At 41.7% G+C, this 12,763-nt stretch overlaps 1 protein-coding gene across 4 annotated transcripts in view; it reads right to left on the bottom strand.

The window, feature by feature from the left end:
* NCOA7 (nuclear receptor coactivator 7) overlaps window positions 1-12,763 on the bottom strand; it is a 124,670-nt gene that overhangs the window by 35,701 nt on the left and 76,206 nt on the right. For all 4 annotated transcript variants that reach the window (XM_006139438.5, XM_006139436.5, XM_075924110.2 and 1 more), the window contains 4 exons: window positions 12,421-12,500; window positions 9,991-10,098; window positions 6,445-6,558; window positions 5,691-5,816 (listed from right to left, as the gene is read on the bottom strand). In XM_006139438.5, coding sequence (XP_006139500.3) covers window positions 5,691-5,816; window positions 6,445-6,558; window positions 9,991-10,098; window positions 12,421-12,500 — 428 coding nt within the window. The remainder of the gene's footprint in view (window positions 1-5,690; window positions 5,817-6,444; window positions 6,559-9,990; window positions 10,099-12,420; window positions 12,501-12,763) is intronic.

Below are 12,763 nucleotides of genomic sequence, written 5' to 3'. Positions count from 1 at the left end.
AAAAAGCTCTGACTCCCAACTGCACTGGACCAGGTATTATAAAGAAGAACAAGCAAAAAGAGAACTCTTTGTAACACTCAGAATGCTTAGCTGACAAGGACAGTATTATAAAGAGGATTCAAAGTACTTAACTTTCATCCCTGGCTGCTATAAACTAGAGCTGTACCTTGATACTTAACCAGAGGCAAGAAAAGATTATTTCTTTTAAAACTAACAACTTTTTTTATTTTGGCTATACTTGCATGGTAAATCTGTACTAGGGATGAGAAGGAATAGTCAACAGGATAGTCAACTGGTTGCTCTTCCCCTTGCTGCTTCTAGGGGGGTAGCAAAGGTACTTCAAAGTGTCAGTGCTGTTTGAAGACTGGGGACAGATCCCAGCTCCACACGGCGCTGCCACTTTGAAATGCCGCATGCAGCTCTGGGCCCAGCTGGGTTGTCCCGACTGCACGCAGCATGTGGAGCCTGGGATCAGCTAGGGACTCCCTCACTGACCCCGGGCTCCATGCGGTGCTGCCGCTTTAAAATGCTGTGGGGAGTCCGGTGTCAGACTCCTCATGGCATTTCAAAGAGGCAGCACTGCATGGTGCCTGGGATAAGCTGGGAAGTCTCCAGCTTGAAGCATAGCAACAGCCTAAGGCTGTTGCTACGCTTCAAAGGCAGAGCCACCCTATCGACTAATCAAATAGTTGATGCAAAATGCATCAACTATTCAATTAGTCGATACTTAACATCCTTAATATGTACTAGCAGCCCTGCTGGCGCAGAATTCTGCACACATCCCAGTCAGGGCTGGATTACCCAATAGGCAGACTAAGCACGTACTTAGGGCACCAGCAAAGCAGGGGCGCGTGCGCGCACACGCACGCACACAAAAAAGGGAGAGATTTTACCATATAGTATTGTTTTTATTTTGAATTACATATGGGGGGGGCGCCGCATCATAATCTTTTCAGTGTTTAGGGCCTCTAAGGGTCTTAATCTGGTCCTGATCCCAGTAATAAGAACATGCAAAGGTTGTTTTACTGACAGCAGATAAATCTTGGGTTCCACATCTGTTTTCCTGAAAGGGGCATCTGGTACACAGAAAAATCTTTTCCTGGCACATTAAATATGACACAACAAGGTAATTCCATTCTTCACCCTTCAATGATACCACTAGCTAAGCTGGCAATTTACACTGCCGTGGAAATGATTTTTAAGTCTTGGAAATTACCGGGTTGGATAAATGAGTGAACAGACCTGTAACCAACAGTTACCTTAGCTCAGGACACCTAGCCGCTTGGGAGAATTCCAGGTAGGGATGTAAATGGTTAACCAGTTACATGGTAAGCATTTGCCTTACTGGCATGCTTACAAAGGCAACCAGTTAACCAGTGCCTGGACAGAATAGCCCCAGCCGGTCTGGGCCTGCACACAACAGGCCGGTTAACTGGTTAAACACATAGAATTTAACCAGTTAACATTTAATAGGATTTCACAACCCTAATTCTAGGTGAGATTTCTGTCTCCCACAACTGGGTATGAGGCTCTTAAGTATGTCCTGTGAGCTACAAACATGACCATATTTTCAGCTAATACTGCATCTGATCTTAAATTATGACAATTATCGTATAGTCTAAATGACAAGATTATATTGTATAACATTGAAGCATCACTAAGGAAAAGGCTAGTCAACCAGCAAGTCATGCCAGTGGAGGCTAGGAAGCCAGAGGAAGAGAGAGAAAACTAACCATAAGATATCAGGGAGCATATGTTGCCTTTAGTTTGTGGACCAAAGGCAAGATATACTTTGCACATACTTCTTCTGTGTGATGTGTGTGTACCTGGAGGGAATTTCTGTCACTCAGGCCACGTCTACACTGCGGAGGGAAGGTTGGCTTAAGGTACTCAACTCCAGTGACATAAATAATGTAGATGAGTCAAAATACTTTAAGCTGGGCATGGTGCCATATCCACAGTGGGAAGTTGATGGGAAAAATGTCACCGGAATATCAATCGCCAGAGCATTGATCCTCTGGTAAGTGGAGATGTGGCCTCAGACTCACAAGTATCTAGGTTACTGTTCTCAATACAGTCAGCAGAATGCCACATAACTAGGCCAAGTTTTCTATTTAGGCAAAAGAGGAAACAGGGCTACATTAGGCTCCGTCTGAAGATATGCTGCCAAGAACAAAGTCCACTGCTGACTGCTGAGGTCTGAAGCTGTTTTTAGCTTCTAAAGCCTAGAGAGAGTTCAAAGAAACTGACTGGTTATATATTTTGTGAAATGGAACTCAATCTTAAACAAGCTTCATAAAAGAAAGCACTGTGTTACACAAATTTCTGCACAAGACATGCTAGTACAGGTTGAAGCCTCCTGGTCCAGCTCCTGTGGGACCTGACTGGTCCCAAACCAAGGAATTTGCTGTACCAAGGGAAGTCAATGGCAGCCCCTCTGATACCACTGGCTACAGGGCTCCACGCTGGGGGCAGCAGAGGAGCCAGCATTGACAGAGTGGGCGGGAGGGGGAAACACTGGAGGGAAGAGACAGGGCGGCTGTAGAGCTCTGTGACCGGTGGCCAGCAGCACAGCCCCACAGCCAACAGCGAAGCTCCACCCTGCCTCTTCCTCTAGGCCACCCCCAGTCCTCCCTGTCCCTACCCCCTGAGCTTGAATGCCACAAATGAGCTATTTGTGGTGCTCCAGAAGCTCTGGGAGGATGGGGAAGGGTTACTGAGCACAGGGACCCTGGCTTTTCCCCATGAATGCTCCATCCCCAGAGCACCCACAGATGACAGAGCAGAGAAGTCTAGTTTATAGATGTCCAACCTGTATGCTGTCTACAAAATCTCCCAAGTTGGTTAAATGCATATTCCACATCTATTGAGAACCAGAAAATGCCAGAGCCCTGAATGTGAGTAAATTCACATACAAAACAGTAGGAGAAGGGAAATAAAAGTGAACTACATGAAATAAAACACACACGGACATTTGTCCATTTTCTAAAGTGATCCTGTAGTTTCATGGAATCTGTCAGTTGCTGCTCAGGCATTTTGCCTCTCATGATTAGTGGAACTCTGAAGTGCAATTTGGTACTGCAATTTGGTTTTCCTGTCAGATTAATTTCCTCCCACACTCTCTCCCCTCCCCATAGTTCTTGAAAGGAGACTTTCCAATAAAAGCCTGTAAGGCAAAGAAGCTGGGTAGGAGTGAAGAGCTATTCTTCCATCACACAATCACTGTAACAGGTAAATGGACATAAGGTGCACATAAAAAAAGAAGGCATATAAAAAGTGGAAACTAGGATAAATAACAAAGGATTAATATGAGCAAACAGTACAGATATGCAGGGGCAAGATTAAAAAGGCAAAGGCACAAAACAAGCTCAATCTAGCTACAGACAGAGGGAAACAAGAAGACTTTTTATAAATATATTAGAAACAAGAGAAAGACCAAGGACAGGGTAGGCCCATTGCTCAGTGAAGAGGGAGAAACAGTAACAGGAAACTTGGAAATGGTAGAGGTGCTTAATGACTTCTTTGTTTCAGTCTTCACCAAGAAGTCTGATAATGAAGGAATGCCTAACATAGTGAATACTAGTGGGAATGGAATAGGTTTAGAAGATAAAAAATTTTTAAAAAAGGAGTTCAAATCACTTCGAAAAGTTAGATTTCTGCAAGTCACCAGCTCCTGATGAAATGCATCCTAGAATACTCAAAGAGCTGAAAGAGGAGGTATCTGAGATTTTAGCTATCATATTTGAAAAATCATGGAAGACAGAAGAGATTCCAGAAGATTGGAAGAGGGCAAATATAGTTCCCATCTATAGAAAGGGAAATAAGAACAACCCAGGAAACTACAGACCAGTCAGTTTAACTTCTGTGCCAGGAAAGAAAATGGAGCAAGTAATTAAGGAATTCATCTACCACCTGGAAGATAATAAGGTGATAGGTAACAGCCAGCATGCATTTGTAAAGAACAAATTGTCTCCAACCAATCTGATAGTTTTCTTTGATAGGATAACGAGCCTTGTGGATAAAGGAGAAGCAGTGGACGTGGTATAACTAGAGTCTACTTTAGTAAGGCATCGGATACAGTCTTGCATGACTTTCTTATCAATAAACTAGGTAAATGCAACTTACACGGGGCTACTATAAGGTGGGTGCCTAACTGGCTGGATAACCATTCTCAGAGGCTTTGTCTACCCTGCAGCGTTTTTGCGCAAGAAGCTTTTTGCGGAAGATCTCTTCTGCAAAAGCGTGTCCACACCTCAAAAGAGAGTGTCCACACTGCATGGACGCTCTTGCTCAAGAAACACCTGCACTTTTTCTGATAGGCTCTTTTTGTGTAAGAAACCCCTGCAGAGCATCCACACATGCCTTTTTGCGCAAGAGCTGTAGCGCAAAAAGGAGTTATTCCTAGTGGGGAGAGGAATAACTCTACCAGCAAAAGCGCTCTGTCTTATAGATTTACTGTATTTTTTTTTTTTTTTGCACAAAAATGCACTTGAGGTGTGGACGCTCCGCCAGTTTTTGCGGAAAAACCTTGTAGTGTAGACATATTCTGAGAGTAGTTATTAACAGTTCACAATCCTGCTAGAAGGGCATAACAAGTGGGGTTCCGCAGGGGTCTGTTTTGGGAGCAGTTCTTCATCAACGATTTAGATATTGGCATAGAGTACGCTTATTAAGTCTGCAGATGATACAAAGCTGGGAGGGGTTGCAACTGCTTTGGAGAATATGGTCATAATTTAAAATGATCTGGACAAATTGGAGAAATGGTCTTAGGTAAATAGGATGAAGTTTAATTAGGACAAATGCAAAGTACTTCACTTAGGAAAGAATAATCTGTTTCACACATACAGAATGGGAAGTGACTGTCTAGGAAGGAGTATGGCAGAAAGAGATCTAGGGGTCATAGTGCACCACAAGCTAAATATGAGTCAACAGTGAGACGCTGTTGCAAAAAAAAAAAAAAAAAAAAAAAGCGCAAACATGATTCTGGGATGCATTAACGGGAGTGTTGTGAGCAAGACACGAGAAGTCATTCTTCCGCTCTGCTCTGCAACTGACGCCTAATTACTGGAGTATTGTGTCCGGTTGTGGACATCACAGTTCAAGAAAGATGTGCAGAAATTGGAGAAGGTCCAGAGAAGAGGAGGAAAAAAAAAAAGATTAAAGATTAAAGATTTAGAGAACATGACCCATGAAGGAAGACTGAAAGAATTGGGCTTGTTTAGTTTGGAAACGAGAATACAGAGGGGACATGATAGTGCTTTTCAGGTATCTAAAAGGGTGTCACAAGGAGGAGGGAGAAAAATTGTTCTTCTTGGCCTCTGATGATAGGACAAGAAGCAATGAATGGGCTTAAACTGTATCAAGGAATGTTTAGGTTGGACATTAGGAAAGACTTCCTAACTGTCACGGTGGTTAAACGCTGGAATAAGTTGCCTAGGGAGGTTGTGGAATCTCCATCTCTGGAGATATTTAAGACCAAGTGAGATAGACATCTATCAGCGATGAGCTAGATGGTACTGGGTTCTGCCATGAGGGCAGAGGACTGAACTTGATGACCTCTTGAGGTCCCTTCCAGTTCTAGTGTTCTATGATTCTATAAGTCACTACAGTGTGGAATAACAAACAGAAGTGTCCTGACTCCCAACTCAGCTGTCAGCCGCTGACTTACACATGGCCCAAGGTTCACTTACCTTACCATCTGTGAAATAACGGCAGTTCATTTTTAAAAATTTAACAACTACTGGTTCATCTTCCTCTGAGGTGGATGACAAGACCCTCTCAATTGGTTTGCAGGCCTTTCTTGCCAAGTCAGCATCCTTTAAAAAAATAAAAGCCTCAATGCCACACAGAACCAGTTTTACAGACATTTTCTTAGATTTTGAAAAATTAATGACTGAGGTCCATTGATAATTTTATTTTTGGTTTAAAGGAAAAATCATAGCCAGATTTATATTTCATATTCTACTCAGCATGGGACCACGTTTTGTTTATAACATTATAAAAAAAGATTAGCTCCACATAAATGCTAGACAGGAAATCAAGAAATAAACAAAACCACCCAATACAAATGTTTCCAGTGAGATACCTAAGCTAACCACACCACGGCCCAATTCTGCAATTTGACTGACATGGAAGGATGGATATATACAGCCCTATTGGCTAGGACTCCATTTTTATGGATCAAATCCTACGACTGAGAAGTAACACCCCATTCTTGTCTCAACTCTCTCATAGTTAGCCACAGATCTGGGAGGGAAATGGTATAATTTTGTAAATATCAACATGGAAACATCTAAATGACCAGGAACAACTGGCTCAAACCCAGTCAGTTTTATTGTCGTTTTCTACAATGTCCCAATTGCAATCTCATCAAAAGTAACTATTTCATAGGCTACAACCTGAACTTCAAAGAAAGAGTGTTCTATAAATATAAGATCTACTTACAGGAAGTTTATCATATTCAGCATCTGATGATGAAGGAGAAACAGGAGCACCAGGACTGGAAGAAGCTAACTTAGCAGCATTGGAATAGTGGTCTGTATCTGGGACGTAGAGAACCTGTAAAAATATTACAATAAACGCAAAATAAGTTATTTTAAAATAATTACATAAAAAAGAAAAAGAGAAACACGTGCAACAGAAACATAGTGGTCCTGATTCTGCAATAAGATCCATGCAGGAGTCCCAACAAAGATAGTCTGGTATTGTTTAGAAATATAAAATACCATTTAATCAGTTAACTGGTTAAACGTTATGCTTACCTGGTTAACTGCTTAAATGGGAAAAATGGGAATAGTCGGGGGATGAAGGAGGGCTGCTCCAGCCTGTCCATTAACCATAACTGGTAAGCATCACTCGGTAAGGGTGATGTCAGTTAACCATTCAAATCCCTAGTATTGACAATATACATCATATTGCAAGACACATTTTGGAATATCTCTAAAAACACTGGAGACATTCCACAGAGATTTCAACAACTTACACCCCACCATTAACCTCAGCCTGGACCATTCTACACGAGAGATCCATTTCCTGGACACCACAGTACAAATCATCAATGGAAAATTAGACACCACCCTCTGCAGAAAACCCACTGACTCATACAGTTACCTACATGCTTCCAGCTTCCATCCAGCACACACCATACGATCCATCATCTATAGCCAAGCCCTTCGATACAACCGCTTCTGCTCTAATCTCACTGACAGAGACCAGAAACTTCAGGATCTCTACCAAGCATTTATAAACCTCAACTACCCACCCAGAGAAATAAAAAAGCAAATTGAAAGAGCCAAACGAATACCTAGAAACCATCTACTACAAGACAGACCCAAGAAAACCAACAATAGAACACCACTTGTCATCACCTACAGCTCCCAACTTAAACCTGTCCAACACATTATCAATAAATTACAGCCTATACTGGAACAGGACACTAAACTCCAAGAAGCTCTGGGAGACAGACCCATAGTCTCCTATACACAACCACCTAACCTCAAGATGATTCTTACCAACAACCACAGGACATACCACACTAATACCAGCCCTGGTACTTTCCCTTGCAACAAACCCCGTTGCCAGCTTTGTCCACATATTCACTCTGATGACACCATTATTGGGCCTAACCAAGTGAGTTACAAGATCAAGAATACATATTCCTGCGCCTCCAGAAATATAATCTATGCTATCATGTGCCGAAAGTGTCCGTCTGCTATGTACATTGGACAAACGTCTCAGACACTTCGCCAAAGAATCAATGCCCACAAAAGACATTAGAGAGGATCACAAAGAAAAAACAGTTGCTTGCCATTTCAACCAGAAAGGACACTGTCTCAATGACCTACTCACCTGCATCCTATTTCAGAAGACATTCAAATCTGCACTTGAAAGGGAATCCTCTGAACTGGCATTCATGCTCAAATTCGACACTCTCCGCGGGGGGCTGAACAAAGACTCCAGCTATCTTACCCATTACAAAGATAGCTTCCCTAATTATCACTTCTAATACTATTAACTCACAGACATCTACCCTTCCCCACCTCTAATATCATTAACTCACAGGCATTCACTTTCCTTCCCCCCCCCCCCGCACCCCCCTTCTGTTCTGAAATGTGATTTGTCCTTTTCATATGTGTTCATTTTTTTAAATTGTATCCTTTGGTATATATGGCTGTGACTATTTTCTTCCACTATTTGATCTGAGGAAGTGGGTCTGGCCCATGAAAGCTCATCATCTAATAAACCATCTTGTTAGTCTTTAAAGTGCTACATAGTCCTGTATTTTGTTTCTTCTAAAATCCACGTTTGTTGTCAGTGGGGTTCCATATGAGTCTTGCTGCAGGATCAGGGTCTATATATTGTTTTCTGAGAAAAGCAGCAGCACACACCAGTTTTAAAAGAATAATGACCTCTCTTTCCTATGTAAACTAACACAGAAATTACCACAAGATAGTTTATGTAGGTTAATGCAGCAGATGCCTATAAATGCAAAAATTGGACCAAAAGGAGAAACCACTGGAGGAATCAACAACTGTAAATTTAATAGCTAGAAGTAACAGAAAATTATGTTTTGCAATAAGAATTTTCTAAGCCATATTTATGTCAGAGGAAAAAACTTTTCTTAGTTCTAGAGAAACTGTAACAGAACACTGTGAGGTCCTTGGAAACTTTTTTTTAAAATAATCTAATGTTAACAGAAATGTTACTCTTACAAACAGTCAAGCATTTAGTAGTATATGATCTGACCCTAAAAATAAAACTGCACAACCATTTGTCAGTGTCAACGTCTAAACAAGTAGAGAGAGAAATATACCTTCAATTGTCAAAAAGAAAAATTTAAACAAAACTTTCTGAACCCACAGTATTATTTTCATTTTGATAAAATCTGAAGGTGTCCCTGTACATGAATTCACTCTGCCCACTGGGGCACTTTAGGCAAGTCATATCACTTTTGTGCTTCAGTCTCCCCGTCTGTCAAATGAGGACAGGTGATACTTTTTCACTCTATATGTTTATAAGTTTCCAGCTTATAAATTAGAAGTTGCTTTGAGATCTACTCGTGAAGTGTACTTTGTATATTGTCATCACCATTACAGCTGGGCAAAACTCAGGGTTTCTGGTTAGCAAGAAATTTCAAAAACTGGTTTGTTCCGACTCAGTATAAAACTAAATGCTCAAGATTTCTTGCACACCTGAAATTCTGAACAAACCCCAGTTTCTGAAAAATCAACACATAGTGTTTTCAAATCTAACTCCCGGGATAGCAGCAGCTGACTGGCTAGAAGCAGTGAAGCTGATCAGGATGTCAATTTCACATAGCAGTTGCTGGGGGCTCCCCGAATCTAGGTCTCTTGGGCAGACCTGCTATGCAGATTGCCTCTGGGACAGGTAGCCCAGAGTTTCTTACTCCTCAACGAGCTGGCTTCTGGAGCTGCTTAAACTCCCAAGTGTGCATCCTGAGGAGCCAGCAGTCCTGGGGAGCTGTAACCCATGGGGTTGATGAGGCAGACCACATAGCATGCTGCCCCAGAGCCATGACACCTGCAAGCTGGGAGAAGCACTCAGAGGCAAAAGGCTATCCTATAAGGCTGTATCTGTTTACTTACCCTCTGAAGGAGACTGAAAGAATCACCTTCAAAATAAGCCAACGGGCCATCCCAACTAATGTATCTAGTTCCCATGAGTGCATTATACAGTATTTATGGCTTTCCAATAAGTCTACTGGTCCTACAAGACAGACATTTTCTCCTTCAGCATCAGAACAAAGTTTAGGTAACACAATAAGCCTGAAATAAATAAAAGAAGACTTGGCAAGAATCAGTCCCTGGACCAATTCTTGTAACCATCTGAGCTACTTCCGTTTTGAGGTTTTATATTGTTGCCTATCGCTGTTGCATATATCTAATAAAAACTAACTGAGCTGACAAAAAAAGCCCGTTAAATACACAGCAATCAGAATTTATGAGCATTTAAAACTTTTTTTAAAATTACCTGTCCTGGAACAATTGTGTGTGTGAACAGCTTATTTAGTTCCACAAGTTTGTTTGGAGTGATGTTAAATTTCAGTGCTATGCTGTTTAGGGTGTCCTGACTTCCAGCCTGAAGAAAGAAAACTTGACTTTTAAGATGTGACAATCAAGTACAAGCTCAGCATAACAGTTTAAATAAACTAGACCAGTTTCAGGGTATGGACTCTTGATCTGATTCTAACACATATTTTCTATTGGTTTACTTTTTGGCAGATGACACAGTTCATTATAAGACAACATCTACACAGTTAATAGCACTTTTTCCATTCTATAAAACAGAGAAAATAGAGCAGTTAAGATCTCTCTCTCACTGCTTCATAAAATTTAAAAGAGCATATCATTTTAACTTCAAATCCTTCCACTTGGAACTGGTTAGGAGACAGGAGAAGGAAGGCAAATTGTGCGCACGCGCACGCGCACACACACACACACACACACAAAATGTTCATTACTCTTTCACCCATTATAGCAGGTAATATTTCAGCCTGTTCTCAGCAGTCCTGTTAGCAGAACAGCATGCTAGCACCAGATAGGGATGTAAGAATACAACTGTTCAAACAAGTAACAGATAACCATTTGGGTAACCCATTCCACGCAAGGGATGTTAGTGGCTAGTCAGCTAACAGTTTAACTGATAAGCAATTACTTTTTGGTTAACAGTCCTGATCAACAGCACAACCACCCCTGCCACGGGCTCTGCATTTGAAACTCAGACCAGCAGGCTGCTCTGCATTTGAAACTTGGACTGGCAGACTGGCTCAGTCCCAGCCCACCGGCCTGTATTTTAAATGAAGAGCATGCAAGGGAGCCATCTGCCATCCCATGCTGCTGCCTCTGATATAAAGGCAGGCAGCGTGGGGCGACAGGTGGGAATTGGTCTGTGCGGGGAGCTGATTTAAAAACCAGCTACCACTTGCTGCGCCCATTTTGCTCCCTCTATATCAGAGGCAGCAGTGGCAACAGCCTGTCTGCAGCGGTGGGCCTGGGTTCACAGCTGACAGAGGCTGCTCTGCTGCAGGGGGCTCCCTGAGAGAGGGGCAGGGAGCTGGCAGCACACAGGCTGCTGACCCCATCCCCAGGAGCATTTTAGTAACCATGTAACCACTAAAAATTATTGTTGCTACGCAATTACTAAAATAAACTGTATCTAACATCCCTATTACACGCAGCTCCCAGGGAGCTGGTTGCTGCCCTGTGCTCAATGTAGGGCAGCAGCCAGCACCCCAGGAGCAGTGCTGCAAGTGGGAATCATCGCATGTGGGAAGCTGACTTAACTGGCTGCTGCCCTGCTCTGCTTTGCTGACTCTGTATCAGAGGCAGCAGTGCAGGGTACCAGCTGGCTCCCCAGGAATGGCTCCCCAATGGCTGCCGGCTCCACTCTTAGGGGAGCCAGCATGTAACCATGTAATTGCTAAAAATTTTAGCGGCTACGTGGTTAACAATAACCACCATTTTTTAACATCCCTAGCACATAAGAGTCAGGTTTAGAGTCCCTTCCTTTGCTGAGGACACCACAGATATATCTTTGGCATCTTTCAGTAAACTTTCTCCCAGTACACAGCAAACCACTTCAGGTACACAGAGACTGTGTGTATCACTGAAGCAAAATGCAGGACAATGTAGCACTTTAAAGACTAACAAGATGGTTTATTAGATGATGAGCTTTCGTGGGCCAGACCCACTTCCTCAGATCAAATAGTGGAAGAAAGTAGTAACAACTATATATACCAAAGGATACAATTAAAAAAAATGAACAAATATGAAAAGGACAAATCACATTGCAGAACAGGAGGGGGATGTGATTTGTCCTTTTCATATTTGTTCATTTTTTTTAATTGTATCCTTTGGTATATATGGTTGTGACTACTTTCTTCCACTATTTGATCTGAGGAAGTGGGTCTGGCCCACGAAAGCTCATCATCTAATAAACCATCTTGTTAGTCTTTAAAGTGCTACATTGTCCTGCATTTTGCTTCAGCTACCCCAGACTAACATGGCTACATCTCTATCACTATTCTGTGTGTATCACTGGCATTCCAAAAAGGAAACATTGGCATCTCATGACCAGGATACAAACACATTCCTTCTAGAGGGCTAAGCAACACTCAATGGGACAGAAATATTTCTCAGAGGGAGAGGGGAGCCATTACATGGTCAAACCATGGATACAGAAACACACAAGGCAGAGTGGGGAAAAGACGGAGGATGCCCAAGTTGCAGGATGATTGTGGGGCTGAGACCAATTTTCCTTCCTACACACAGGTTATTTGGAGGATATTTTAGAAAAGAATTAAAGTGTGTCTAGATTAATTTGGTTTCTTCAGATTATCAATTTTGACAACTTCTCTTTAAAGAATATTAATAATGACCTAACTGTGCATCCAATACTTACAGTATATTCTATAGTTCCAAGGGGTTTCTGAGTGACCATTTTCTTTTCTTTCTTTTCATTGGTTTTGTTGTGATTGTCATCTGAGGAACAAACAAAAACAAAGTTACTTAAATTAACCAAGTCTCAAATCATTCACCTGTTAACACTTTTTGAGTAAAGATGTTTACAGTACATGTGGATGTAATCGTGGTTTGATCACCTACAAGAGTGGCACCACAAAAATAAAATAAATAAATAAATAAATAAAAATAAAGATAGCTGCCAAGCCCTGAAATTTTACCATATGGCCACCAAAACTAAATTAATTATACTAGATTCTGATTAGCATTTTAAAACTTTTTAA

The sequence above is a fragment of the Pelodiscus sinensis genome, chromosome 3, assembly GCF_052426305.1.
Source record: "Pelodiscus sinensis isolate ZL-2025 chromosome 3, ASM5242630v1, whole genome shotgun sequence".
In the NCBI taxonomy this organism is placed as follows: Eukaryota; Metazoa; Chordata; order Testudines; family Trionychidae; genus Pelodiscus; species Pelodiscus sinensis.
The sequence above is the reverse complement of the archived record's forward strand: the minus strand, read 5'-3'. Positions and strand labels throughout refer to the sequence as shown.